Below are 27,779 nucleotides of genomic sequence, written 5' to 3'. Positions count from 1 at the left end.
GTTTCACTTCCTGGCTCCCCTCCATTTGACCTGTGGTGTAATGTTTGGACTAGAGATGCTTCTGGGGAAATATTAAATCCAAACAAACTCCCTTCCACCCTGTTTTTCATGAAATCTTTCTTGGATGGTCACTAATGCTCTATGGTTTTTTCCATTACATTCTCTATTAAACACATACACGCACTAGAGATCTCATGATTAGTAATTTCCCCAAACTAAAGCAATTTTAAATGCTTTTTTGTTTGTTGTGTTTTGGAAGGTAATTAGAAACACTATAATACTTACTTGTTTGGTTTGTTTTATTTTTCTTTGCTTTGGGGTTTTGGGGATTGGGGGAGATTTGTTTGGAGGTTTTTTTTTTGCTTTGTATTTCCTGAGGATGGGCTGGGAGAAGTGAAGAATTGGAAACCCTGGAAATCCTTGGCACTAAAATCAAAATGATTTTTTCCCCTTGGTAGTATGTCTGGAAATGAGGAGAGATGGCTTAGTCTGTTACACTCTGATTTATGGAAACTTTCGGTAGTGACAATGCCTTCAGTCGTACCTAGGGACATACAAGTTCCCTCTTTCACAGAATGCTAATGTCTTCCTGAAGCCATGCAGACCATGCAGATGCGATGTAGGCAAGCTCTGGGGGCATTTTGAAGAGAGATCTTTCCTTTTTGCAGGCAGCGTGGCAGAAGCTGAATGAAATATTCAAAGCTCACTATTAGGAATTTAATAAACGGGACCTCCTTGGCTGATTTGCCACTAGATGTGTCTCAGTAGAGAAAGAAATGAAGGTCAGAAAAGGAAGGGAAGAGGAGACCAAATGGTCAGGGTAGAACAGATGTGAAGGTTTGCTGTGGCTGTGGTCTGTCCAAACCTTTGCCAAAACCCAAAACCTGGCCTCCCATGAAGTTTCAGTGTTTCTCAATCTTGCTTTATCCGTGCTTTATTATTTTATTTCAAGTCTTGTAAAATCATCAGCTCCCAATGCAATAAAATCTCTGCTTGCTTTGTTTATGTCTAACACATATATCTATCTTCCTCTGCATGCCCCACACCTGGGATAACATGACAAGGGGTCTCCTCATGTCTTCACAGACAGTCTTTGTTCCAGGGTTTTTAAATCAAATCATTTACTTTGTATCCTATTGTTGGATAAAATACGTATTTCATATGCTGCTTTGGTAGCCCAAGTATCTTATGAGACTTACATTCTTCCTGCTGAAGTGTCTTTTCAAAAATATCTGGTTTGAGTTGATGAATCTGAGAACTATAATCTGTATTTTTATTATGAGCTTCTTGGCACTGATATGTAATAAATTCGCTTCGTTACCCCTTCCAAGAGAAATACTGCGAAGTTGAGGGTCATGAATGTTTCATATCAATATCCTGTCTTTAATAAATCCTGGTCACTTCTGCAAAAAATCTGTCTGCTTTCTGTTCTGGGATATTCATGAAAAAAAATATGGAAAAATGAAATATTTTAGTCTGGGACTTCCTTCCTTTTCGCTCCCTCTGTCTCCTTTGTCTTCCTGGTAGATATCTCCAGGACGTGCTAACTCGTCCAGGCTGCAGCTGAGCCCAGGAGCCAGAAAGGAGTTGGTCCATCCATACCTCTTGTGGCTCACTTTCCAAAATGTTCTAACCTCTAGCATTTTAAAGCTTCTGCCTTCCGAATCCTAAATTATTTGTATATAACAGCTTCCTGCCCCCCCCCCCCCCCATCCAAATATTTTCTCTCCATGGCAGCAGCAAGCAAAAGTCAGTATAAGACCACTAGGCTTGTGGAGTAGTGGAATAAACCACAAAAACCTAAGTGATGGGAACCGGGTGCTGTGCCTGGCGTGTGGCACGTGTCTGGGGCTCATGGGCACTGCTGGTTTTAGTAGTAAGAAAGCTTTCTCAGAGTAACATTGCTTGGTCCTTGTACTCTGCCAGAGTCCCTGTCTTCCCAACAGGCTGGCATCTATGCTGGCAGCTTGTTCTGATTTTCTTCCATTATTTTGTCTACTGGGGAAAGACGGACAACCTTAGGGGTGAGCTGATGACTTTGTGAGAGTGAAAGAAAGTAGACAAAATGAGAATAAACTAAGACTATATGTTTTTATTCTGGTTATAGTTTCAGCAGATGATCCATGGAACCTCTGCTTGTACAAAAACCTGTTACAGGGGAAGATTTACCCACGTCATTAGGTGTAACACCACCTGTTATCTACAACAAAAACTCAAGCTATGATCTCATAACAAATGAAAGCTATGGCATACTAGTTTCCCAAAGGAGCTGCGATACCAAGATTTTCAGTTTACTTTGGAAGATGCTACCAGGATGTAATTTCATAGGTGGGTTTTCTGGGCTGTTATAACTTGTCAAAACACACTTCAATTAGTCCAGTTACTGGAATTCCCTGGAGGAAAGGAGCCTTCAGAGGAGTGAAAACCACAGCGTAACAGCACAAATAGTTTTCCCATCTGTTGCATAATAGGGTGACTTGCTTGGTTATTCCTTGCTTGATCCTTTCCATGCTGAAAGAAGTATTTGGAAGCAAAAGTCCAGACAGCGTTCAATGGCCTGGTCTTTTTTTGAAGTCAGGTTCTGAAACAAGGGAAAAAACCTAAGTAAGGGAAGCTTCGGGAATTTCCTAATTGTCTCATCCCCTCCAGGATGAAGGGAAAAAACTTTTTGCTGTGTATGTGGAAGCATGATTTTGCAATTATGGCGTATGACGGAGACTCCAGAAATCCTCAGTTTTTAGCTCTGCCACAGCTCTGTCTACCATTCCCCCCTCTCCTTGCCACGGGTGATAGTAAAATCATTCTGGGAGGACCCTGGAGCCTTGTGAGGAAGGACGCGTGTTGTCTTTTCTGCCTGATGTTGTTGCAGAATATTAGCACCCATCAGCTCTGCAACACACCTAGATTTCCTCCCACAAGCAACAGCAGGGTGAATTTAAATTCAGGCCATTGTGTGGGTGGGGGTGCAGGACACTTCATGTGCAGTGTAAGTAAAGAGATAATGTCTACAGCGTGCGTAAACTATCCTTTGTTTTGGGAAATGAGACCGACATCAGCTATTAAATCATAGAATCAGATAATCATAGAATAGTTTGTGTTGGAAGGGACCTTTAAAGGTCATCTAGTCCAACCCCCCCTGCAATAAGCAGGGACGTCTTCAACTAATCAGGTTGCGCAGAGCCCCATCCAACCTGACCTTGAATGTTCCCAGGGATGGGGCATCTACCACCTCTCTGCGCAACCTGGTTCAGTGTTTCACCACCCTCACTGTAAAAATTTCTTCCTTATATTTAGTCTGAATATTCTCTCTTTTAGTTTAAAACCATTACCCCTTGTCCCCATCTTTCCTGTAGGCCTTCTGTAAGTACTGAAGGGCTGCAATAAGGTCTCCCTGGAGCCTTCTCTTCTCCAAGCTGAACAACCCCACCTCTCTCAGCCTGTGTTCACAGAAGTGTTCCAGCCCTCTGATCATTTTCATGGCCCTCCTCTGGACCTGCTCGAACAGGTCCATGTCCTTCTTAAGCTGGAGATTCCAGAGCTGGATGCAGTACTTCAGGTGGGATAAACCTAATAAAGCCTGTGGCCTGAAGCTCTGGACTTAATCGCTCGTTTGGTTTGCTTTTCGGTTCACAAAGCAATACTTTCCCACTCTAAATACAGCTTATCACACCAAAAATGTGTGGTGCTCTTGCAGTTGCTGTGGCAGACGCTGCTTTTAATGAGACATTCCATGTGGAAAGCAGCAATTCCATACAGCACAGCTCAAGCCTCACTGAAGCTGGAGAGAACAGCTGGCTTGGCTGATGCATGCTCCGTGATACTGAATTTGGGCTGACACCATAAAATCTGACCCATCGGTGTTTTATCACTGGTGTAGGGTTGCTGTGTTCCAGCTGCAGTTGCTGGATCAACAGTTGCTGGTGGTCTGCTGAGAAGTTGCATGTGTGTGTGCGCGTGTGGTTGGGATGTTTCTTCCATTCCTGTTTCCAGGTGCAAGCAGACTCAGAGTCACGGAGGAAAGAGGATGGTTGTTGTTTGTCCCCAGAACTCGTCATGTTTCCAAGAGCTGTTATTTGTCTTGGTTTGCGTGGAACTTACTTGTGCCAATGATGGTCGCTGGACTTTCACTTATTTCATGTTTTGTAGATAGTTGTTGAGTTTTAGGAGGCCAACGCCCTGTTGCTGGGTCAGGCTGGCATTGAATTACATCTCGCTGTGCCGGTGAGCGCTGCCGCACCGTCGGAAGGAGGGATACCCAAAGGAAGCCGTGCTGCCTTGTCGTCGCAGCACACCCTTGGAGACTCAGCTGGAAAGGGCTCGGTCGGTTAACAGCCAAGCCTTATAGGAGGTTCCTGGCCAAAAATAAATGAAAAAAAAAACCAACCCAAAAAAAAAAGCTGCCGAGGGAATAAACTAAATCAGTATGTGTTTCTGTCACTGTCTTTTCTGGTACAGTCCTGCCTTATGTACTTGCTATTGCAAATTAAGTTTGGGTTTGTTCCTGTGTCACTTTTTTTTTTTCGTGGGAGACATGGTATAGCCAGAGCGATGGGTCACCTTCTGCACCTGGTGGTGCAGGCTCAGCTCTGAACCATGTGATTTTCTAGCTGGGAATTCGGATTTTCCTAGTAGCTTCAAAAAAAAAAAACCAAAACCAACCAACACTCCAACACCACCACCAGTTAAAGCAAAAAGATTGTTGTAGGTAGTTAATTAAAAATTGTGTAATGTTAATTATATAGTCTGGCTAGATATGCGCTCCTGTAATACATAATAGTTTCAAGGAGGGAATTGGAGAGACGGCTATTTTTGCATTGTTAAAGAGAGCAGCAGTCTTTATTTTTGAAAACAGCCGGGGGCTTGTTTGGCAGCAAAATGTTAACCCAGCAGCCATCATGCTTTGCCATCTGCTCAGGCAAAGCACGCCTTAAACAAGGGTGACTCCTGAGCAGAAACAGAGACAGCGTGCGATGTATCCACACACTCCCTTCTCACCGCTGACCTGCTCAGATCCCTGTCCCTCAACGCCATTGGAAAATCAATAGCTTCCAGTGCCTTTTTCTTCTCCTTTACCAGCCACTCCGGTCTCCGCCGCTCTCTCCGTGCATGGGAAGGCTGCCCCAGCTTTTGGCCGCCCTGGTCGTCTCCTCACTCACCAGTGCTTTCCTCCCTCCTTCCCGAACATGTGGAGGCAGCAGGGATTAACACCGGGGCTGCACGAAGCCAACTGGCAGCAGGAAAGCATCACAAGCTGTGCATCCACGCTGGGCTACGGGGTTTGATTTATACAGCCGAAACCCTGAAAAGAGGTTTGCAAAGATACAATTCAAGAGGAAAAATTCAAGCTGACCTCTTGCCACACTTAAGGCTGGGATCCGTGCTAAACGAAACAGAGGTACCAGCTCCCTGCTACCTTCCACACCAAATGCCAGTATTAACTGGACACTTATTTAGGAAATTTCAAATAAAAAAATGGTTTCTGAACCACACTGAAAAAAAAAAAAAACACCCAGAAAAAAATTTCTGTCTTGGTGGAAAATTTTTGTGTTTTTTTTTCCAACAGAAGCTGAGGGAATCATTATTCTCCCTGTCACTCTCCTTCCTGCTTGAAAAAGTGGGCGGGGAAGGAGAGAAAAAGCTGGAGAAGAAAAAACCAAATTCATTCTTTAAAAGTAGGAGGGGAGTTTTGTTACGGAAAAACTTGCAACATACCTTTGACACAGGCAAGTCCACCCATCCGGTGGGAGGGCTGCGTGCCTGCCCGGCGTGGGTTAGGAGACAAACCAGTTGCCTTTCTGTGATGGAGGGACACAGTGGTAGTGCCCTGCCCCAGCTCCAGGGTCCTCCAGCAGCCGCAGCACAAGGCAGAGAGGAGAAGAGAGATGGAGGAGATGGCCGACAGCGGGAATAGGCTAAGTCAATGCTAAGCGTGAGAGACCAGAAGGAATCCATGCTGTGAACTGTCTGGGAAAATCTCTCGCTTCATGTAAATGCAGACATCGGCATTTAACTCAAAGGTGTTTTTTTCCAGATTAAACCCAATGCCTTAAAGTCCACGTGAAGCAACTGGCAGAATAGAGGTGAGGTCCAGACGTTGGAGGATGCTTTGGTAAGCAGTGACAGTGGATCAGCTACGGTCTTGTGTAGCTTTTCATGAATTTTCGAGAAATGGTCATGGCAGCACCTGCATGCACAGCGAGCACAGATGGGAGAGGTTTTCAGATACTTTCGTGAGTTACCTGCGGTCACTGGATGGCTGGCAACAGACAGGGCAAAACTTCACTTAAAGTCTCCATCTTAAACGCATGGGAGCTCCTCTGTGCAGAGCCTTCCTAGCTCCATGGGTCAAAAGCTTCAGGAGGATCTGCTCTGTACAGAGCCCCGCGGTCGGAGCCCCAGCCTCGTCCCAAGCACACGTCACGTGTGCGTATTTGTCTCCAGTAACATTTCAGCCTTTCTGGCTCAAATAGCTGCTGGCCCCTTTGGTTGTCTGCTCCCTCTGGTTATCAGTACCTCAGTGGATTTCCAAATTCCAATATGCTCGATTCCATACCTGAGATCGTTTGGGACAATTTATTACCTACACTTCTGGAACCTGGTAAATTAGGTTCTCTGTTTAGAACTGCAGAGCTCCATCAGCAGCTGACGATGGGCACCTTTCGAAGCAGTGGTCATGAGCTGGGAATCCAGCACGGATGAGCTGCTGGGCTGTTGTCTCCTCTAGTGCTTTTCCTTTTGGACCTGCGCTCTTTGGAGTTATTTGAGCATAATCATGGCAACCTCTGTGTACATAAACTAATACATGCAAAGCCCTTTTTCACAAGCCACGTCTGAGATGATTGCAAACTCTCCGGTGCAGCATCTCTCCTCCCTACATGTTTGTATTTAACACAACAAGGCCAGTCTCACGGGGAGTTTCCAGACAGTACAGTGTGGCAGCCATAAAATACAGTAGTTCAGATATAAGAAAGGCTGGGAGGCTGTTGGTTCAGAGTTCCTGGAAAGCCTGGGATGGTGTACAAATGAGGTAATATCTAAAACATCTTCAAATATGTTTCTAAAGCAAATGTTGCACAATTAAATTAAGGCTTCAGAGGAATAAAAAGTAGAGGCAGATTTTGTTTTTCTGTCGAACAGGACAAGTGTGTCATATTTAATGATTCCCATAGAAAAATGTGGACTTCAAAATTAAAGCCATAGCCATGTTGTCAGTGTAACAAAGTGTACCGGATCGGGACATACAGAGCTGGAGACAGTTGCATAAAACCTGAGGAGTTCTCACCATCTCTTTCTACTAGAGTTTTGTCTTTTCCTAGGCTTTCTCTTTTGGTCTAATATGTGTATTCATGCAGTGATTATATTTTTTCTCAGGGTCAGAGACTGAGGAGCAGAAGAGCTGTGCTGCAGATTGCTTCAGCTGCCTCCTGCTGTCCCTGCATGTAGCTCTGATCTTATTTGATAGATATTCTCAAGCTGTGTTTCTTAATGAAACTGTCTTTAAAATAGCAGTCCATGGGTTTACAGAGCTACAAATTTTTTGCAGTTGTGAATCTGATTTTTTTTTATATCAGATTTTATATGTTGTTTGAAATTACTCCATTAAGCTTATGTTCAGCTGTTCCAAACATACTGTTCCCTGAAAAAGGTGTGCTCCTGCCATACTTCCAGACACAGAAGTCTTTCATTGACCGATTTCTCTAATTGCATGTGGAAATAATTGCATGACACAAAGAACAGTATTAAAAATCACTTCTGCTTTCTTTGCTTGGTTTACAGAAGGGGTCTCTTGAGTCGCTTTGTCGAATGCTTTGGACCTGGGTTGTTTAAAAAGGACTAGTGGCTTCTTGTGGTGATCCAGGGATTCTTGTCCTGAGTCTGACAATCCACCTGCATGGACTGTGCAGGTGTGTCCTGGAAGCATTGAGGCTTTTCACAGTTTTCAGCTTGACTGCTCCCATGCACTTGGCAATTTTGGAGGTAAACACTTTCACAAATCTTTAAATTCCAAGATGCCTTGAGCAAGGACTTCTCATGGGTTGCCTAAAGTTCTCAAACAATTCAGGTACAATATAAATATCACTAAATAATGGCTAGTAAATAATGTATCTTGAAAAGCCTGAGTCATAGCAGTACCTTCATGTTCTTGTCAACCTCTTTCGAGTAAACAAGCCCTCATTTTCAATCTACAGAACTGAATAAAGATATTTAAATAGTTCAGTCTTGTGGCTTTAGGACGCAACTCCTAGGCTGCATAACAGACTTGGAAAGCTGGCATCTCCCAAAATGAGGGAAAACCAAAGTGTTGCAGCCAAGTTTTCGTCTGTCTTCTGCACTTGAACTTGTGAACTTGCGCATGAACCCTCCGTGCCTGTCATTAGCATATTTACACACACTAAAGTGCAAGTGGAAGGTCAGGTTAGGTAGCTGGGCACTGTCTGTGTGGTTCATACCCAGCAAGGCTGCGTTTGCATACGCCGATGTGGTACGGCGCGTTTCCGCGGGTGGAAATTCGAGGCCGCTTTCGCAGAATGTGTTAACCTCGCATCGCCAGATCGTTCGGCTCTGCTCTGAGGATCGCAACACTCAAAATCAGTTAACACATTGAACATGAAGCTCAAAATATTTAGCCCTGTCTAACACCGAAGTCAATTAGAAGGTTCATTGCAGGGTATGTTTGATTTCTTTACTAAAGTCAACCAACGCACAGCAGTTACAGCTGAAGAAGGAAGGAAGAGAAAGATGTTGATGTTTACAGTTCTGGCACTAAAGTTTTCAGCATTATAAAAAACCAACCTGGTCTCTTTGTTTACGACTTTGTAGAACTGAAAAGATGTTTGCTTAAGGGAAAAAAAATATCCTTTCTTAAGATTGCTTTTCCATTGTTACCTCCAGGAGGTAGCTGTGATATCAGGAACAGTTGTCGAGGAAATAACAGCCCTTCTCTCTTGTTCATAGCAGGATTTCGGATTTGTCTGCCCCAGGGACACAAGCATCATTTGTATTTCTGCATCTCTGGGACAGAACAGATCTGTCTAGTTTTTTGTTTTGCCTTTTGGTTTTGTTTCAGTCTCACTTATGTTAGGCATAGCTGTGTAAAAATCCCAAACCAAGTAAAACAAATCTTTTATGGTCTGTCTGATCTTCCAGCCTTTTCATTTCTGATGTTAAAACATTTTTATTTCTGATTTGCTATGTATGAAAGCCAAAATGACTGAAATTTCAATTCTGGATCAAAATCTGGCAGCTGGTAGACTACAAAACTGTGAGGGAAAACATTGTTCTGTATGCATGAGACATGAAAACGAATTGTTTAAGCAAAAGATTTTTTCAGATGTTTAGGTTTTGCGTATGAATTGTCCCACTAATACTAGCATAAATCTTTGACAAACGCTGTAAGTAATATAAATGTTTGCTAATAGCTTGTTTGTTTTCCAACTTGCTTCAGTTGCTTTGGCAAACTACTATTCCTGAGTGAGTAAAAGAGTAATTGGGTCTGCAGCGCCTTCAAGTGCGTGGCTGCAGCTGTGAGTCACCTCATGACTTTCAGGAGTGTCTTGGGGTCCGTCATGGCGGTGGCGGGTCAGCACGGGGTGTCACCTGCGAAAAGCCGTGTCACAGGGCAGCCACGAGCCACGCCAGCGAGCACATGGCGCGGGATACTGCGTCAGTGCTGACTCAGAGGGGAAAGGAGCACTCATCAAACCCCTGGCAATGTAAAGTGCTCTGTGAATTAGGACCTCTGTTTATGAAGTGACTTCGCCCATGCTCCCGTTCTCATCCTTTTTTGCTCACAGGGTGGTGTGACAGTTCCCTGACCTGAATTGGTGGAAATGGAAGTCTAAAAGGGGATGAGTTTGACTTGTAGATGTCTAAGACTCTCATCTTTTTTTATTAAGGATTTGAAAATGTTTGTTTATTTATTTACTTATTTATGCACACAGACAAATATAATCTCACATTTGCTTTACAGATAATTAAAAGTCCTGTGACTGTGACCTTCTAAAATTACTGCCCTATCAGTCAGCTAAAGTTGCTTTCGGACAGTACGGGTCTGTCAAACCAGCCTTGAGATTCCAAATCAATTTCTTTCAGATCTTCAAGCGACTTGGCACTTGAGAGGGCTGGTTGCGATGCTAAGCCTCCCACTCCCGCTGGAAATGCAGAGAAGCAGATGATGCCACCTGAAGCTCTCCTTCCTGACACCTATGGAAAGTCCCGTCTTCTGACTCAGGCTGTTGAATCGCAGGCTTGGCAAGCTGGGCGTAGCGACCGGCTGTGGCTGGGCAGTGTATTTTAGTACCAGTACCTGTTTTTTTCCTGTGGATTTTGAAATGTTGAAAAGTCTACTACATTTCGTAAGCCTTTAAGGCACTGACACAAGAAAAGGAGGAAAAAAAAGAAAGCAAGAGCGGTCTAGGTCTGTGTTGCTTATGGCATTTTGTGAAGCCTTTTGCACCTGCACAAAATGTCTGTAAAGAGACACTAAACAACCACGTTGCATTTTGTTTACTTGCTTTGCATGGGTGTAAATGATTAATTAAAATGCCAAGCAGTGGAAGATTCAGCATAATGATTGTACTGTTTTAGCTTGCTCTGCATGGCTTGTTCTATTAATATATGTTTGTGGTCAGGAAGGAACGCAGTCTCACTTCGCTAAAATCTGAAACTCGGTAAAGCATAATATGTGCAGTATTAATTTTGGTTTGACACCTGCCAGGCAAAGATCCTCACCAGCCAAAGGCATTCTTCTCAACCGAGCTCCATCTGTTGTGCAGATCTTCGGTTCTGATATTTCTAACTACTCGAGCCAAAGGAAAAAGAAGAGCCAACTTGAAGGAAAAAAAAAAATCTCTAGGAGGAATGAACAGTTTTATCAAGGCTAAATGTAATGGCTTGTTGTCATACTTGGTTTAAGTCCTGTAAGGGAAACATGTGCGATTAGTTGCGTTGTATAAGAAAACAGTCCTTTATACTGGCAGTATGATTTTTGTTGTTGCGTGAAAGGAACATCGATAGCTAAAGTCCAAGCACATGATTTTATTGTTGAAATGCTGCAGCCTTTAGAAAGATTTCTCGGTAGAAAAGTTGCTAGTGAAAAATTTACTCACTTATTGTACTCAGCAGATAAAAAGCCCAAGGAGTCAGCCGTGATTCTTGCACGCAGAGGAGCAGTAGGATTAACACTTGCCTCAGCTCTTTGAAAGACAGCTTAGGCTATTTGAAATAAGCATTCAAGTAGCATCTGTCGAAAGAAGCTAACTTCCAGTCCCCTGACAAAAGTTGCATAGATGAGTTTGTCACCTAGCTGAGAAAATAATCATTAATTGCTCCAGTTGTCTTTGTTCTGCACTTGAAGTGGGTGAATTACCCTGTCAGAGCTGCCCTGCCCACCCGGGTAAACATTTGCCTCCTATGAAACCGTGAGAAATCTACTGCAAATATGAATGTGCTTTACGATTATCATCCGCTGATTGTTAATTATTATTTGTGATAGCGTGGAGAAGAAACTTTACTTGAGGGAAATGTTGGCTTTGTGTGCTTCAGACCAATAATTAATGGTTGAAAGTGTCATGAGTATTATCAAACTCCATTGAATTCACTAAGAACTGCAGAGCATTCAAAAGTGTATAGAAATCCACGGGCATACTTCAGAATTTGATTTTTTCACCATTATTTCTAGAGTTGACTCTTGCTGCAACTGCCAGCATGTAAACTGCAGACTCTCACCTCTCCTCTCTCAGGCAATCAAGGTAGCACCTGGCTTCCAAAAAGCGGTCATACGTCTTCTTTCCATTTAACTTTTCAAGTTGTATTTGTTCATTTGGGAAAAAAAAAAAAAATCTTTGGCCGAGCTCTGAACGCTCAGTATCTCTATTTCAGCAGTTCTTCCAAATAATTCCTAAAAGCTCAGGTATTCCTCAGAACCTCCCAACTGAGTAAAAATTTTTTTTCTTCATTAGTCTAATGCTGCATGCTGAACCTGTTCATGCTTTCATAGCAAAGGTATCACCGCAAGGATGCCAGTCTTAGCTGTGGCTTCAGTGCTGATGCATATAGCTTATTTACTTATAGCAATATAGAAACCTATAGGAAATATTAAGCTAATTTCACTTCCATTTCAGGGCCTACATCAGCATCAAGTGCTGCTAAAAGTAAAAAAGTATAAAAATACAGTATCATTAAGTCTAATCCTGTCTGTAACGTAGGGTATTCCTGCTTGAAAAGAGAACAGTTATTATAGTGTGTTGTGTTTGTGTTTTCTTTGCATAGGTATTCTTTTCTTTGCATGCATCTGCAGTCGCCACTTTATTTATGAAATTAATTATTTGAATTCATGGTATGCAACAGCAGAGAAATACTAGGCGGGATTGTATTGAATTTTTTGCATGGGAAACAGATTAAAATCCACGCTATTAACTGCTGAAACTTCCTCCCTGCTCTTCCCAATAAAATACAAATGAAAAAGTGAAAATCCAATTTCTTTCAACTCCTTAAATCCAGGGATTGCTCCCTACAGCTTGAAAAGGATGAAAACTTAAGACAGCATGAATTTATTTAGGGACTTCTCTGTCAATCTGTTTAACGTGGATTAATACTGAAGGCCATCAGTATAGCAGAGATCTGTGGTACAAAACCTGTAAAACAGATTAAAAAAAAAGTTCAGGAAAACTGCGTAGCTACTGGAACTGAATAGTGGGAATACAGTTGAAAACTTTTGTCACGAGATCTGAATGTTGATGTTTCAGGTTTTAGCAGTCTGCTGCCACATCCGCAGCTACTAGGCAGTCATTAGCAAGTGATAAAGAATATACGAATTAGCTGCTGGTATTGAGCCAAAATAGAAACATCTGCGTTCTTGAATTGCCTGTAGATTTAAAAAATTTTGTGCTGTCTTTTTTTGCCTGCCCTAATACCCAAAATGTATTTAATGTCACAAAGCGTGATGCTTTAGAGCTCGCACAGGAGAAGAGATTGCCAACAAATGAAGATACATGTACTTTTTAATTACACCGGTGATGCTGAGTCCCAGCAAGCCTTTGGCAGGAAGGAGTTGAATGTGGTACCATGGGTGGATTTTGCGTCACTTGAGGCAGACTGTTTAAAGTTGCCATAGATTTGATTATCATGGGATCATGGCCACAATTTATTCTGCAAGTTGGCTGTCATAGGATTAGATTCCAATTTATTTAAAATAAGACAGAGAACTTCCTGTCTTTTAATGCAAGTCTTAAAAAAACAGCACGATGCGGAGGAATGCAGCCAGTCTTAAAAATTTAGTCATATTTGCTTTCATTTTGATAAGTGCCTTTCATAATTTAATTACAAGACATGGAAATGTAAATTACCATGATAGAAGTATGCTTACGAGTATGTGTTTTATGATCATTAATTGACAGATTGGTTTTATTCATACACATTCTGTATATTAATGACTGTTTGCATTCATCAGATCAGAAATTATCAAGGTACGAAAACTTTACAATCCTGCATTTGTGAAGCATAACTGCGGCATATACTCAGACGAACATAAAATTCTCTGTCAAATTTGTTTTACTGTAACGTGGTCAGTTGAAAAAAATGTGCTGCTTTCTAAACCCTTGTTTTAGGTGTTTTTCTTTTAATGTGCTTATGGTACAGAGTCCAGTCTGCAGTTTAGTCTGGGAATTTAACTGACCAAGATTTGATTCTGATGGCATCAGAGAAGATGATAGTATTTATTCTTAGGAAGGTAACGGGGCCTGTTGTTCCTACAAAGGTGCAGTTTTTCCATTCCCGGGATTTCCCTGTGCTGAGTCAGCTCTATGGGGGGAAGAAGCAGAAGTTCCCAAGCAGAGATCAGAGATCAGCACATGCTTGGCAGCCATCGTTAAATGGTGTCCTCCGATAGCCTCAAATGGGATGAAGGAGGTGGGCAGCTCTTTGGTAGTGAGCAGAAGCCTACAGAGGAGGCAACGAACATGGATAAGTGGAACAGCTACCACAGTCTTCCGCCTCGCAGCTACCCGTGTAACTCACCACTCACATTTGTCAGGAGAGACAGAGAAACAGCTATGTACATGCTGAAAGCGGGAGAAGGCTCTACATCTTCTCCAAGATATTGTAATCTTCTTGTGTAAGTTATTTTAATCTGAGTGTATTAACTTTATATATGGAAAGATCTATCTATAATGGGGTCAGCTATCTGTCTTCAAGTAGTACAGGATTTACAGTTCAATTTTTTCTCGCTTCTTGGTCGAGCTCTTTTTGAAACCCATCAACACCAGGAGGAGGACCTGGTGGCTTTTCAATGGGCTGCGTGATCCATGCTGTTTGCAGATGTATAGAAAAGATACATATAAGGTGATACATAGAAGAGAAGTATTTTTCCATGTTCCCTGGAGCATGATTATTTGGAGCTGTTGCAAAACACTAATGTTCCCTTCCCAGCCTTTGAATCAGTCTGGTGTTTAATTAGCAACAACGACAACAAGAAAAAAAAGAAACACATAAATTATATAGCAGGGGTTGGTTTCTAGGTAGTCTCTTCTACTTTTTTCACCAATTAGCGATTTGAACTTGCTTCTTGTGTTTAAACAGGCCCCGAATCAGCCCCTTCTAAAGGGTCTTCTAAAGTTCACAGCAATGAAATAACCTTATAAAGCTCCATGATCATTTTTAACTTGCACAGGAGGGAGTAAGCGCTGCATTCTCCATGCAGGCCTGCCAAGTATCTTACATCCAGCGTGATACTTTCTCATCTGGCACTCCAGTCATTCATTGCCACAGGCTGGCTTAGAGCTCATGAATTTGGATGCGCTGTAGGAAGGGGACAGGCATTTGCCTGCAGTTCCACCTGGTCAGACAGGGTTGGGAGAGAACAGCTGAAAAAGAAAGCAGAGGAGCAGCCGTACACTGTCACCTCCTATCCCCTTTTCTAACAAATTGAGCTAAGCCACCCCCTGCTGTTTCCCAGCACCATTTGTTTATTTGACCCTTCTCTCCAGGACCTCCACCGTGATCTCGTCTTTGACTTCAGTGACCTACAGCCCCCACTGGGATCCCTCAAAATGCTTACTCTCTGCTTTCCCTTCCATCCAGCATCTCTGGTGGCTCAAGGGGGGGCTGCGGCTCTCAGAAGTCTCCGATCTCTCCATTAGTGGGAGCACTGCATACTTACCTTCCAATTCAGGTTGTGCAACCCCACCTCATTGCTCTTGAAAGCCTGTCCCAACCTGATCCGCCAAGTGTTGTTCTGCCGCTTGACCCACTTCTACCGAGGTGCTCAGGCCAAGGGGATTTCACTTTAAAGCAAATATTACCTGGTTGTGTGCAAGTTGTGTTTGCTATTGTGACATGCAGTCATTAAATAATTTCTGGAACATCGCACAGCTGCCAAAACACACAGCACACAGTCTGGCAACCATGACCATGCCCGTTCAGTGCCCACTGCTGGGTCTGTGGCTCACGTTTGTGGAACAAGTGCGCTGTGCTCTGAGGGGGCAGGAGGGAAGCAGAGCCTGACGCTAGATTCTCTATTATATATGTTGGCCTTTAGCTGAAGTGCCCCAAATGTCACTGGCTGCTGGCATGGTAGCCACGATGACTCTGTGGAGCTTCAAAGTCCCTTTTAGCCTAATTTCCTATAGTAACCACGTCTGTGTACTCCTCTGCTGCGGGCCGTTGTGTGTATTCATGTACCCCTAGTAGCTTCTGAACCTGTTGGCCAACTTCAAGAAGCCTGCCTAGTTGCTGTTGTGGAAAGGAGCAATTTCATGATGTCTTGCGAATTGGTAAGCAGCTGGAGGAGAGACGTCCTGAAGCACGAGTCAGCTGTAGAACTCGCACCTGGGGGAAACAAGGCTTCTTCGGTTTGCTGCTTGTGGAACTGCTTGATCTAACTTTAGCACTTCTCAGGGAAGAACTGTACTCCAGATGCCAGGAAAGATGATTAAAGAGGACTCTGAAATGCTTGCTTTGAACTCTTCAGAAATTACGAACAGGATCTGGTAAGAGGGTCAAGTGAACAACAGTGACTTGAGTCCAGATCACTGAAGGACTCTGTACACCTATCAGTAGGAGATGCTGAGGCCAGATGCATGCCTAAGCAACTACTCCTTTTTACAGTCTCATTCCAGCTATGCAGGGTCTGAAGCCCAAAATCACCTACCTGTTTCCGATGTGATTATATAAAAATTAGAGCATTTGCCTAGCACTGTTTCTGCCAAGGGCTCTTGCATTCAATTTTGCTCTGTTTCAGCACACCCCTTGATTCCCGGGAGAGTTTTCTCTCCACCAGGCTCCATTCTAGAGGCTGGGAAGCGTTCTTGGCCCTTCCCAGGGAAATCTTTATATTTTTTGCTGGAATGATTTATCAGGAGAAAAGGAATTAAGAGGAGCATGACTGTGCGCCTCAGCGTTAGGATGTACAGCTCAGAGAGACCTGGATTCCCATCTCTGCTTCCAGGGCTGCTTCTGTCTTCTTATCCACTGAGTATGTACATGGTCATTTAAATGGATAAAATACAGAGGCAGCACTGGAAGCTGAGACCAGTCCCCAGAACATCTGTTCCCAAGGGACAGATTTATTACGTAGTTATTAGATAAGAGGTGGGCCATTGTATCCCTGGCTCCCCAGCTGTCTCCTGAACTGCCTGTGGAGTTGTCCTTGCAGGATTTGGCAGCAGCTGATTGAGACTTTTTCAGCATTTTGGATTCAGGTACATCATTTCCATCAAAGTCCTTTTTACACAGCAAAGAGCAAAAGCTAAATAGTTGGTTTTGTGTTGCATCATGTAAAAATGTGTTGACTGCATAAGGGAGAAGACTCCCTGAAACTCCCAACAGATGCTTTTGGTTTGTGTGTCTCTACACATTTTTGTTGTGCAGAGAAGTCATACTTACATGGAGGGGGGTCCTTTAGACAAAACCGTAAGGCACTTTGGGCTGCCAGCAGTCTGGAGGAATCAGCTGGGTAGTTTACAGATCACCCAAAAATGCCTCAGCACTTTTCACTGCTGTGTCCTGTGTTGGAGCCAATCTCGCTTGCTCCCCACTGCATTCCAACAGCATGGAGAGCGGGAGGTCAGTTCCTCGATGCTGATAAAGATATTCCCATGGCACAAGACAGCCTAAGAGATGATCTCAGCTTTTTTTCATCACCTAGAGATGTCATGAGAAAGCAAAAGCAAAAAAAAAAAAAGTCTTTAAGTGAGTCAAAGCCCATTTTCACTGGACTTTATCTTGCATCCTCCCACTTGTGCCAAGCGGGAGCTGGGGTGAGTTTATTTTCCGTCCCCCTGTTTGTTGCAACATCTTCTTGGAGTCTCCTACTTCAGGCTGGAGAGGTCCTGAAGAAAAAGAAACGCAAAAGCGGCGACTGGCAGCCTTTGCCCCATATGTAGCTTTGGTATCTGGGTTACTCTGTTTTGTCTGGTGCATATCTGTGATACTGTCTATTTATATCCAGTTCTGTTTCCTGTCCACGCTCACCAGCTCCTGTCTCCTGGTCTGTGCAGTGGTCTGGAAGCACAGATGTACACACAGGCCAGAAGTTGTCAGCATCTCCTGTTTTTTTAACTGGGACAGCTAGGATGAAAGCTTAGGGTGGATGAGCTTCCTTGACCAGTGAGAGCTGGAGATGGGGAGAAGCGCATTCCCTTGTGCTGCAACTTTGAATAGAAGGAGCTGCAGGTCTTTCTCTGGGTCGGTTTAATCTCCAAAACCAAGATGGAGAGTGTCCTCCCCACTGCCAACCTGGAGAAAGGGGATTTTCATGGTCCCAAGCGCCGTGCCAGCGTGCTGGCCGTCAGTCCCGGGAGAGCAGCTCTGCACCAGGCTGGCTCGCTCCCCAGCACAAAGCTGTCGGCTCCCCATTTCCTCAGGGACTTCGTGGCTTCAGCGTGAGCAGCGAGACTTCAGCCTCTAAATCTCCACAGCGTGTGGCCCTGGCACTTCGCGGTCTCGACCATGTCCCTAGCTGGACACGGTGTTTCACTCGATGTCCTCGCTGGAGGTGGCAGCACCACAAATCGCCTTCTCCAAGGAAACCCTAAACACCCTCCAGTGGTGCCCCAAGCGCCGCTTCTTCCCCTTTCTGACAGTGCAGTGCTCATTTTGCTAAGCTGAAGCATGTACCCGATGTAAGCATGGATGCCTCCACATCGGATCCACCTAAAGCAAGAAGAGCTTCACATTTTTTGCAAAATTGAGGTCTCAGTCTCCACGACGTACCTTTCAAATGCAACTGGAGGATCTGCATAATTGAAACTTTTGCTCTAGTCTCATTACTTCCCTCAGGCAGTTCCTGACAAATGGAGATTATAAGTGAGGGTCTGTAGTAAACCTAACTAAAAAAAGGCATCTTTAATGTTTTTGCAATGTGTTCAAAGAAGCTTGGGTGCTGAGCACAGAAAACACATTTCCCTTTTACCTGAAATGCCATTATGTTTATTAAATTAAGAGTGGCATTAATCCTAGAACATATCCAAATCTTTTTGTGATTTTGCATTTGTCATAACTAAAAGTTCTCACTAAATATTTCTCCATACCTCTAAATAATATCACCCATCATGTAATACTTGTCTCAGATTTTCCTCAGTGACTTTGTATCAGAGCTGAAAAAGAGCTATCACAGAAAATAAAATGGGACTAAAATAACAGTCCTTTGTATTAAATTTAACATTTGGCTTCTGTCCCAGGATTTTCCACATCCATATTAGAATCAGATGGTAGCGTAAGATGAAAAGATTTCCTGGATGGGTTTTATTCCTATTCTTATTAAAGGGCTGATAACAGGCTGAAGGCAAGATACTTGTTGTAGTAAAAAAATCTGCCTAGTATCAAAGGCTGGATGGACAAGCTGACATGTATTATTGTTAGGCCTCCCTGCTTGATCGCATTTCAGTATCATAAAATCATTCTGCTAGTGAGCATGAAGTATAAAAATTCCAGCGTGAGAGCAAAAAGCCCAGGCTGGCAGGTAGCGCTCCTTCGGGCACGCCGCTTTAGACTCAGTAAGACAATACAAGGATTTAATATCAAAAGGCAGTGTTGCCGACAGCACAGTGTAGCTATATTTAGTTTAAATTTTAGTTATTCTCAAGTATTTGCATTCACAAAAGGCATCCCCTTGTCCTGACTTACCTGCGGAGCTGGTGTCCCGTGGGATGTGACAGCGTAGCGCAGCCCCACCAGTATTGCTCAGCCTTTTTCAGGAGCCGTGCATCCTCTGCCCTGTCCCCGAACCAGCCACTTGCCCCGGCTTCCTTTGGCAATCTGGAGACAGAAAGATCAAAGGGACCTAAATACTCTTCAGAAAGCAATTTTCCCTTTACTCAAAGCAGCTTTGTATAGTACTTATGTATGATTGGGCTTAAATTGTACAAACGTTTCCAGGCTCTGGGTATTCTATGCAAAAACAATTACTTTTGATAAAATGAAGGAGTGGTGCTTTCTAGTGTTGCTGTTCTGCTGTAGTGGAGACTGCGAGCATGATATTGGAGCTATAAATTAGATTTTGCAAAGCGGCTCTTCTGTAGGGAGTCTGCTGCTTCAGACCGACAGGCTATAATTAGCGTTTTCTTGGGGATATTTTTGCTCTGTTTTGATGCAGTATCTTCAGCAACAGAAGTAGAGCAGCAATTGCAGGGCTACATTGACCCTTCATTTCAGCTTGTGATCGCAAAGGGTATCGAAGAGCAAATATGCTTTATAGGTATCCTATGCTGCTTTTCTAAATATACCTTTTTAAAGCAACTGGTATGTGGCTTGAATTTACAGGCAGAGAATCATTTCACCAGCACTGGGTGTTTACAGTGTCGACGTCAACATCTGAGCTTTTTCCCAGCGCTCCTTTTACAGTCAATGGAGAGAAATGTGCACGTTTAGGGGAGTAATTCATCTGATTATTTTAGGCATCTTCTTTCCAGTGAGATGGATTGTGTTCTAGAACGGTCTGTTTCTCTCCTAAGCGATAACTAATCCTAGTATAATTAGTTCAGAAGAGGCTATCTGTAGTTACGTGAGATGGATCCCGTACAGCACGTTTCTGAATAGCACTGTATTCTCTCACTGTTCTATTAACACTGTATCAATGCTTTTTTTTTTTTTTTTTTTTTTTAAATGATCAGATTACTGTAGGGCACACACAAAGGGATCACTTGTGTTTGTAAGAAATACTTGATTTGGTCCCTAAGAGATTTTTACCGCTGGTAATTACAGCTACCTTCATGCTTCCTGTGAAAGCTGGTTTGATAGTCGTGTTGGTCCTGTCCTCCATGGCTCAGGTACCACTTTGATGGTACCGAGCCATCTTCTCGGGTGAAGAATGCGCTCTGGAGCATGTTGGGTACTTGGGCAATACGAAGGGACATAGGGCAGAAATCTCTGAGACAACATGGGTCTTCCTTGCACTCTCCTCAGAACAGCCTCAAGGAGGCCAGGTGAGTGGGGCTGTAGGATATACATGCCTGTTTTCAGGAGTGTAACTACAACTGGGATGAGGGATAAGGAAGCATAATTTGTATTGGGGAACAGTGCTGATGCCCTGTTCATTTGGATTCCCCTGAACCGTGCTTATGGGTTCATTCAAATAGAGGAAAAGCCCCCAGAGCTGGTCTCCTCAAGATGAGTTTGCCGTGTATGACAGAGCACAAAGGGTAAGTAGCATCTTAGGAGACAGAAGAATTTCCTGTGAAGAGCCCTCAGCAAAAAATGGAGTACTACCTAGTAACTAAGGAATCAAAGTTATTTCTGAAGTATATAACCAGAGTCACAGGATAGGAGTAATAAGATGTTATTGGTCCCATATTTGTCATTAGTCACTATATCATACTGGTGCAAGCAGATTGATTTTCAGAGGGTGATGGCTGCTGGAAACGTGTTCCCCAAAATCTGTAATTACTTTTGGAAGTCTTGGCTTTGGAGTAGAATTCTGGTATCTGGATTATTGACACACAAACCCTCAAGGCTCCCTAGTATGGTCCACAGAGCGTTATTTTTCTTCTAATTAATATTCTGCTTGATTTTGTAGTTAATTTTTCCATGTGAGTATGTATTCTGTTTCTTTAATTAATGAATTATTTCACCTCAGCTTTGCTTATTCCCTCTTTTGTCAAGGTCTTATGTTGGTGTTTACATCATTACCTAGTGAGATGTGTACGCATTTTCTTTCTCTTTTTTCACAGCTGTAACTGAAATCGCACCATGTATTTTGAAGACTTCACCAACAGATCAGCAGCTGAACAAGCTTGCGAGGAGACTGGGACCCGAATGGGAGCATATAGTTCTGTGCCTGGGTTTGTCCCATACTGACATCTATCGATGTAAAGTCAATCACCCTCACAACCTGCAGTCACAGATCGTAGCTGCATTTGTCCTGTGGAGACAGCGTTTGGGGAAAAAAGCCACAATCCAAAATCTCCAAGCCGGTCTGATGGCAGAAGAAGTGGATCCTTCTGTGATACAGTACATGCTGGAGTGAAGCTTTGCTATTGATTGCGAGCTTTCAAGTAATTTGTTAAATTAATTAGAGGATTCACTGAAATGTATACTGAAGATCTGACACCTCAAACTGGAAAAAAATGGGGTTGGGAAGTGTGGTTTTATTAAGCTTAAACATTCCAGTTTTCTGTGGCATCTTGTGACTTGTAATTCTTTTCATGCCAGATTAATTTTTAGCAGGCATTAAAAAATGGATCACTCTTTCCTGTTCGCTTTTGTACTATTCCAGTGGGGATATAGGGTGACACTTAAAGTCCTTGCAAGCAGGAGGCCCTGCAGTGAGTTCAGCGAGGTTTCTGGTTTCATTGCGGGAGCAACACTTGGTTTAACCTATTTTCTGGACTACGTAGGAGCCTTTTTTACTGCTGTTCCATGCTAGTTCCCTGATATCCCAGCAAGAAATGAGAATAATCACTGTTACTAATTTAACAATTTTACAACGGTTATTGCAGGTGGCTAATTTCACATTTATAAAAGTTTTAGCACCTACGGTTTCTTGCTAGGATAGATGGCTGCCACCTTAGTCTGCCTTTGAAATTGGCCCTAAGTGGAAGTAACTGGAACCTAGTGTGCCTGTGAGGCTTTTTCCAGTTATTATTTAATGCGTTTCTGCAAGGAGACAGGCAGTGTGCACATATGCCATCTCTTAGCATAGCATGGGTGGGGAGTTCTTAGTAAGACACATGGTTTAAAAGTGACCAGAAGATAGGCAGGAGACGGCAAACAGAGCAAGAAGGGGCATAAAAAATGAGACAACTTCTAAGTTGTCCGTGTTTGTCTCCGCTGATAAACTGGGAGACAATCAGGTGCCTGCTGAGTCTTTATACTATGTTCTGGATCCAGGCAATCTTGTTTCACAGGAGTTTTACTCTTAGGCTGAGTGTCATAGGCACCTTTCTCTGACCACCGCGTGCCCAACGGGGTACTGAAGCTTGCAGGTCTTTGCTGGTCAAGATGAACTCCCCACTCCTCTCCTTCCAGCTTGTGCCATCCACCAGGCTCGTTTGTGTTCTGCCAGCTTTTCTGCACCTAATGGGGGCAGCTTCGACACTCCCGTCCCTAGTTCTTTGCCAGCTGTAATCGTACCACCAGTGATGATTAGATTTTATCCAGAAGAATGGTAAAGCTTGGGCTTTTCTCCTCCTCCCCTCCTGGCAGGGAGTTTTTCTTCCTGCTGGAAGAAACCACTGAGGTTTTTGCTGATCAGGTAAGTGGGGATCAGTCCACAGGGTACGCATCCAAAGGCAATGGAAGTGACCAGCTGCTCTCTGAGGCCTGCTGATAAGAGGCAGAATGCATTTTAATTCTCCCTGGGCAGTTTGCTGTACAGTAAACGAGGAACAAAGTTTGGATGCAGGGTTTCCAGGTCTATTTATGAGCAAGTTCTGGTAGACTCTTTCATCTGCAGAGTCTTTGCCAAGTTACTTCCCATCCTACACGATCTGCCCCGTATAATTTAACAGCTTAACAGCCTTGTCAGAAGTCTTTATTGGAGCATGAATGAACTTTACTGCCTTTTTTTTTTTTTTTTTTTTTAATTCTTCCTGTGCCCAGATTTTGGAAGACGTCTGGGAAATTAGGAAAGACAAAGAGATTTTAAGGACACGCTGTCTGCCTTGTTTTTAAGAAGCATGGAAACAGAAAACATATCCTGGCAGTATCAGCTCCTACAGGTCCCAGAGCAGTCTGATGGTATTTTGGTTTTAATCTTCTGCATACAGTTCTGACCTTCAGTAAATCATGATCCTGTTATACCTCACTCAGATCTTAACTAATCATATCCTGTTACGGCTACTTACAGGGTTTAAGGCTATCAACAAGTCCCAAATAAACAATGTAAATAAATTTAGGCCTTGGGATTTATTTATTTTTCTGTTTCATGATGCTTTAATGCCAGCGTATTCCTTTTTGGTTGAAAATCATCCTAGAGGTGGTGTACAGGCATTTGGCAAATTGAGATGAGCGTGGCCCAGCACGGGGAGCGTGATGAGGACTCTGAAGCAATTCTGCCCGTGAGACGAGCAGGAGCATGGTCTGCGTGTTAGGGAAGAGGGGAAAAGCAGTGTCCCTGGCAGCAGTTTGGAGGAACAAAAGCTAGAGATGGAAGAAACTACTGAAATCACGTAGAGGAAGAAGCTGGCTCCCGGTCATATAAATGTAAGTAGCTTACCTTGTTCTGAGCTGGCACGGACCAAGTCTTAATACAGACTGGTCTGCAAAGGAGACATCCCCAGTTAACCCAGCCTGAAGGCAGTGCTCCGGGAAGGCAACCAGTCTGGATGGTAGAGCAGTGTAATGGGCACACTCACAGGGCCCTAGTACCACCTTCTTTGCATGAACTTTGTATTTCATGTTCCTGATTTGTTAGACCAATGTCAGGTTATCCATAACTAATATATTTAGAGCATTTTTAATGATTAAGAAAACAGCCTGGAGTAGGTGTGAAGTCTCACGCCAAAGAAGCCTTCCTTGCAAGCCAGGTATCCTTCTGTGTATCTACTAGGGGCCACTGGAAACCTGATGGGTCACTATCTCATCAGGTAGTTTCCCCACAGTCTTTAAACTGGGCTTTAGGTGGGCTGAATCCTGCATCCCGGCAGTGGTACCGAAGTGACAGGAGCCATGGCTGAGCAAGGAATTTAAAACCTGGCCTCTTGTATTGTAGAACAAAGCACTTAATTCATAATTTATAGTTACTTTCACATTCCCAGGCCCTAAATTAATGCTGTAATACTTGAGTTGCAAATACTGAAGGGAGAGGTTTACTTATTTTATGAGGCTGTTTCCATTGCTGTTATTTTTAAATTCATGGAAATGTTCCTATTAGACTCTTCAGTTTTATTAAAGCTTGTTTTTGCACCACACAAATGCAGGGACACATTTAACTTGACAGTAGTATTCCTTTAACCCAGTGGATTTTTCCGTCCACTTAAAAATATTTTTCTTCTGTATGTAATGCTTTATTTTGCACAAGGATGCAATTAAGACAATTTAATTCTTCAAATGTATAGCAAGACCTCTCTTTCTCTCTTAGGACAGCCAAAAGCTCTTAAAATGTTTATTCTTCTCTGGCTAATTTGGGAGCAAATGTTATTTATTTACATCTCACTCATGGACAAGGCTGGGACTTCAGTATTGTTCAGGAGTGAGGCAACTCAGGGAGTGAATTTCCCCATCTCTCCCTTCGCCTCAACTGCCTTGCGCCACCAGTTTGGGTGACGACAAGGGGCTTGCGCAGGGGTTCCTGTGCCCCCAGGACTGGTGCACGGGACAGGCTGAGAGCTGGGGGCAGCCCCCCCAGCAAGGACTCGTCCCTCTTCCACCGCTCATTGCTTACCTTGAGTGGCCACTCCAGGCTTCCGGCTAGTGCGTGGGCTCAGGGACAAAGGCTAGGCAGCAGCAACTGTTCTCTGGTGTGTTTGGGTTTCTTAACTGATGTTGAAAAAGCCTTTCTAGTAAAAATGGTATTATGGCTATCTACTTACCTATGGCAGTGTTTAGGAGCCCTGAGAGAGGAAAACGTAAAGGTGGCCCCTGTTGGACCTTCCACTGAAATGGATGGCTTAACTTCTGTTCCTTGGAAAAAGTAGTTGTTGATTCTCTTCCTTGGTCTGTAAAGGACACTTTGAGATCCCATGTAACTTTCCTAAGTGGTAAGCAGGCTTTATAAAAGCTGTTTTGTACTCTGCAAGTACAGGTGGACTCTTAGCATAGCAACAGGCAAGATCTAAGAGCACTGCTTCCCACCTGTATAAAGTAGCATGGATGATCACAAAGGAGGGATCTCCTCAGGGCAGAACCATGTCAAGGAGGCTTTATGCTGCATTGAACGGTAGTTGGACTGTAGAGTAAAATGAAAATGCAGTTGTCTTTGAGCCGCTTCTCCCAGATGATGTGGGGGAAATTTCCATCTTGAGTCATATGTTATGGCAGTCATTGATCAATGGAATAAAACATTTTGCAAAAGGCTGGAAAAATAAACAAAGTCATATTATATTCACAGAACATAATGGGCACGCTCATCTGATGCTAAATGCGGTCATGCTGCCAGTTTTGTTTCTTATTGGCAATAAAAACAGTCTCTGAGAGCTAATCTGTTTATAAACTTCCGTATTCTCCATGGCCATAGGCTGATGTCAAGGCATAGAAGAAGTAGAGATGAAGTAAAAGCTTTCTGTATTTATAATGAATATTGAAAAGCTTTGTCCAAATTTCCCTAAATGAAAAGAATTTTGATTTCCAAGGTGTCTTTCTATTGCCTGATAAATAGATCTAAAAATAAAACCAGTGATTTGCCTTTTCTTTGGCCTTAATACAGTGCCTTTTTTTAACTGATTTCCTGAGAAAAAATGAACATTTGCCGGAAAAGGAAATAATCTTTCAAAATATCTTTCCAGACTAAAAAAAAGAAGCGTGTGTTTTAGCAGAACTCACTTCTGAACCTAGCATTTCAGTTGCAAAAAGAGATGACTTGGCAATTTCCCTTTGAAGCTGTTGGGGAGAGCTGGATGATCAATAGACCTGATCGGGGTGCAGGAAGACTCCCGGCACTCCTGCAGCAGTGACTGCACTAACACGTCTGCACGTGTTACAGATACCATTTCTGACACTGACGTCTGGTCCAAGCCCCAACAGCAAAGAGGCAAAAAAGTGCGCTTTGGATTAGGCCTTCTTTAATTGGAACCTGCTGAAGCGTGGTACTTTTACTACCTCCCTTTGAAAAGCAGTCTTTATGGATTTGGGGCAATAAAAAGAAAAGGGTTTTTTTTTGTGGGTGTAGCAAGCAGTCTAGGTTATGGGGTCCTCTTTTCACTGCCTCAAGTGCTACTTTGCACTATTCACTTCAAAGTAAGCGTCATAAGAAAGGAAAAAGAACAGAGGAGTGGAGCCATTCAGCAAAGGATATCGGTATGTTTCCAAAACCGAGAACGTTTGGAGTACTGGAATGTGAATAATCGCCTAAGAGGTGGGATTTGATGGCTCAGGAGATTGTTAATAGATTCATGGAGTTTTCCACCTCGAGATCAAGGATCCAAACCCACACTGACCCAGAAGAAATGTAACCTAGTGGCAGCTTGTGCAAAATGAACTATGCATTTTCTTTCTTCTTTCTTTAGGACTTTCATTTCTGACCTACGCAGCACCAGCCCTTGCTATCAGATTTAGAAAAGGGCATAGAGGATTAAATGAGCCAAGTGCCTGACCTGCCCTCTGCCCAGAAGAGGGACAAACCCATTAGACCCTGGGAGGGCAAAGTAGGCAACGTGAATTGCCACAGCCAGTGTTAGTGTTCACATGGTGCATGCAGAGAGGCCATCAGCTTCCCGAGATGTCACCCAGACCTCCTCCACACCGACAGCAAGCTCCTTCACAGAGAGGACACACAGGGACCTCCGTAACAACTCCTTGCAGCATACGCTCAAAAGCTGTTTTCACTTGTTGCTTAGTTATTGCTCTCCTGTGAGTGCTGTCATAGCCCTTCCTGAGAAATGTGTGTCTAGGCATAATATTTAACTGCCCAAAGTCCCATTTCTGCATGACAGAGTCTCTTCCCATGAGCGGGTTCAGGGCAGGGTAGGACAACACCTTAGCTGGGAGCGCTGCCCACGGGCAGATCCCATCAGTAGTGTTTCTAGTTGAAGATACGTTTCCAGAGGCAGAGTTGTTTTCTGATTAACAATGCCTTTTTTTTTTTTTCCTTAAATTCAGAGCTGACCCAGCACTTGCTTCCTGGTTTGAGTTCTGTGGTGGCAGAGTGAGTTTTGCCCCCGGGATCAGGATGCTTGTGCATGGCCATTCCATAGCTGTAAGTCAGCCTGCCCCACGGCACACAGCTCAGGCGCGGGCCTCAAAAGTAGCCATTCTGACTTCCAAAATATGCGAACTCTTCTAGCACCTGTGACATCTGCATGTTGCTGTTCACTGTGATTTCAATCCTTAGCTATTTTATTTTTACTGTCTCTAATCTTCTGTCTTTGCACCGTTAATTTTGGATTGTCCTGAAGGATATCATTGCAAACCGGAGTGGGGGTATTTTTATGCGCGCACGCTGAGCACTGTTCCCTGGGAAGCAGACACACGCAAACTCTTACACTCCGTTGATGATCGTTTTGATTTTTTAGTTACCCTTTCTCTGCGGGGAGGGTGATGCGTCCCCGCTCCCAACCCTGTGAACACCAGGAAGGGGCTGGGAGTGTTCCCACTTGGCTGAGGCTGGTCGGGATGAGCCCACAACCACATTCGCCTTTGTTGCACTTTAACAGGAATGGCACAGTCGTTGGCCTTGAAAGCCCAATGGG

The 27,779-nt window shown here is 43.6% G+C and overlaps 1 protein-coding gene and 2 long non-coding RNA genes across 3 annotated transcripts in view; 2 read left to right on the top strand and 1 right to left on the bottom strand.

The window, feature by feature from the left end:
- Nucleotides 1-25,649, top strand: part of CRADD (CASP2 and RIPK1 domain containing adaptor with death domain) — an 85,607-nt gene extending 59,958 nt beyond the window's left edge. The window contains exon 3 of the mRNA XM_063322798.1: nt 21,165-25,649. Within this exon, the coding sequence (XP_063178868.1) occupies nt 21,165-21,460 (296 nt within the window). The 3' untranslated portion in view covers nt 21,461-25,649. The remainder of the gene's footprint in view (nt 1-21,164) is intronic.
- LOC134510032 (uncharacterized) lies at nt 5,288-13,275 on the top strand. The gene is made up of 3 exons (XR_010069483.1): nt 5,288-7,027; nt 7,777-7,977; nt 10,093-13,275. It is a non-coding gene; the product is annotated as an uncharacterized LOC134510032 (long non-coding RNA).
- LOC134510031 (uncharacterized) lies at nt 18,020-20,010 on the bottom strand. The gene is made up of 3 exons (XR_010069482.1): nt 19,405-20,010; nt 19,123-19,254; nt 18,020-18,150 (listed from the first exon to the last, which is right to left on the bottom strand). It is a non-coding gene; the product is annotated as an uncharacterized LOC134510031 (long non-coding RNA).
- Nucleotides 25,650-27,779: the final 2,130 nt, after the last annotated feature.

The sequence above is a fragment of the Chroicocephalus ridibundus genome, chromosome 1 (assembly GCF_963924245.1).
Source record: "Chroicocephalus ridibundus chromosome 1, bChrRid1.1, whole genome shotgun sequence".
In the NCBI taxonomy this organism is placed as follows: Eukaryota; Metazoa; Chordata; class Aves; order Charadriiformes; family Laridae; genus Chroicocephalus; species Chroicocephalus ridibundus.
Note: the sequence above shows the minus strand (reverse complement) of the source record. Positions and strands in the feature narration are given on the sequence as shown.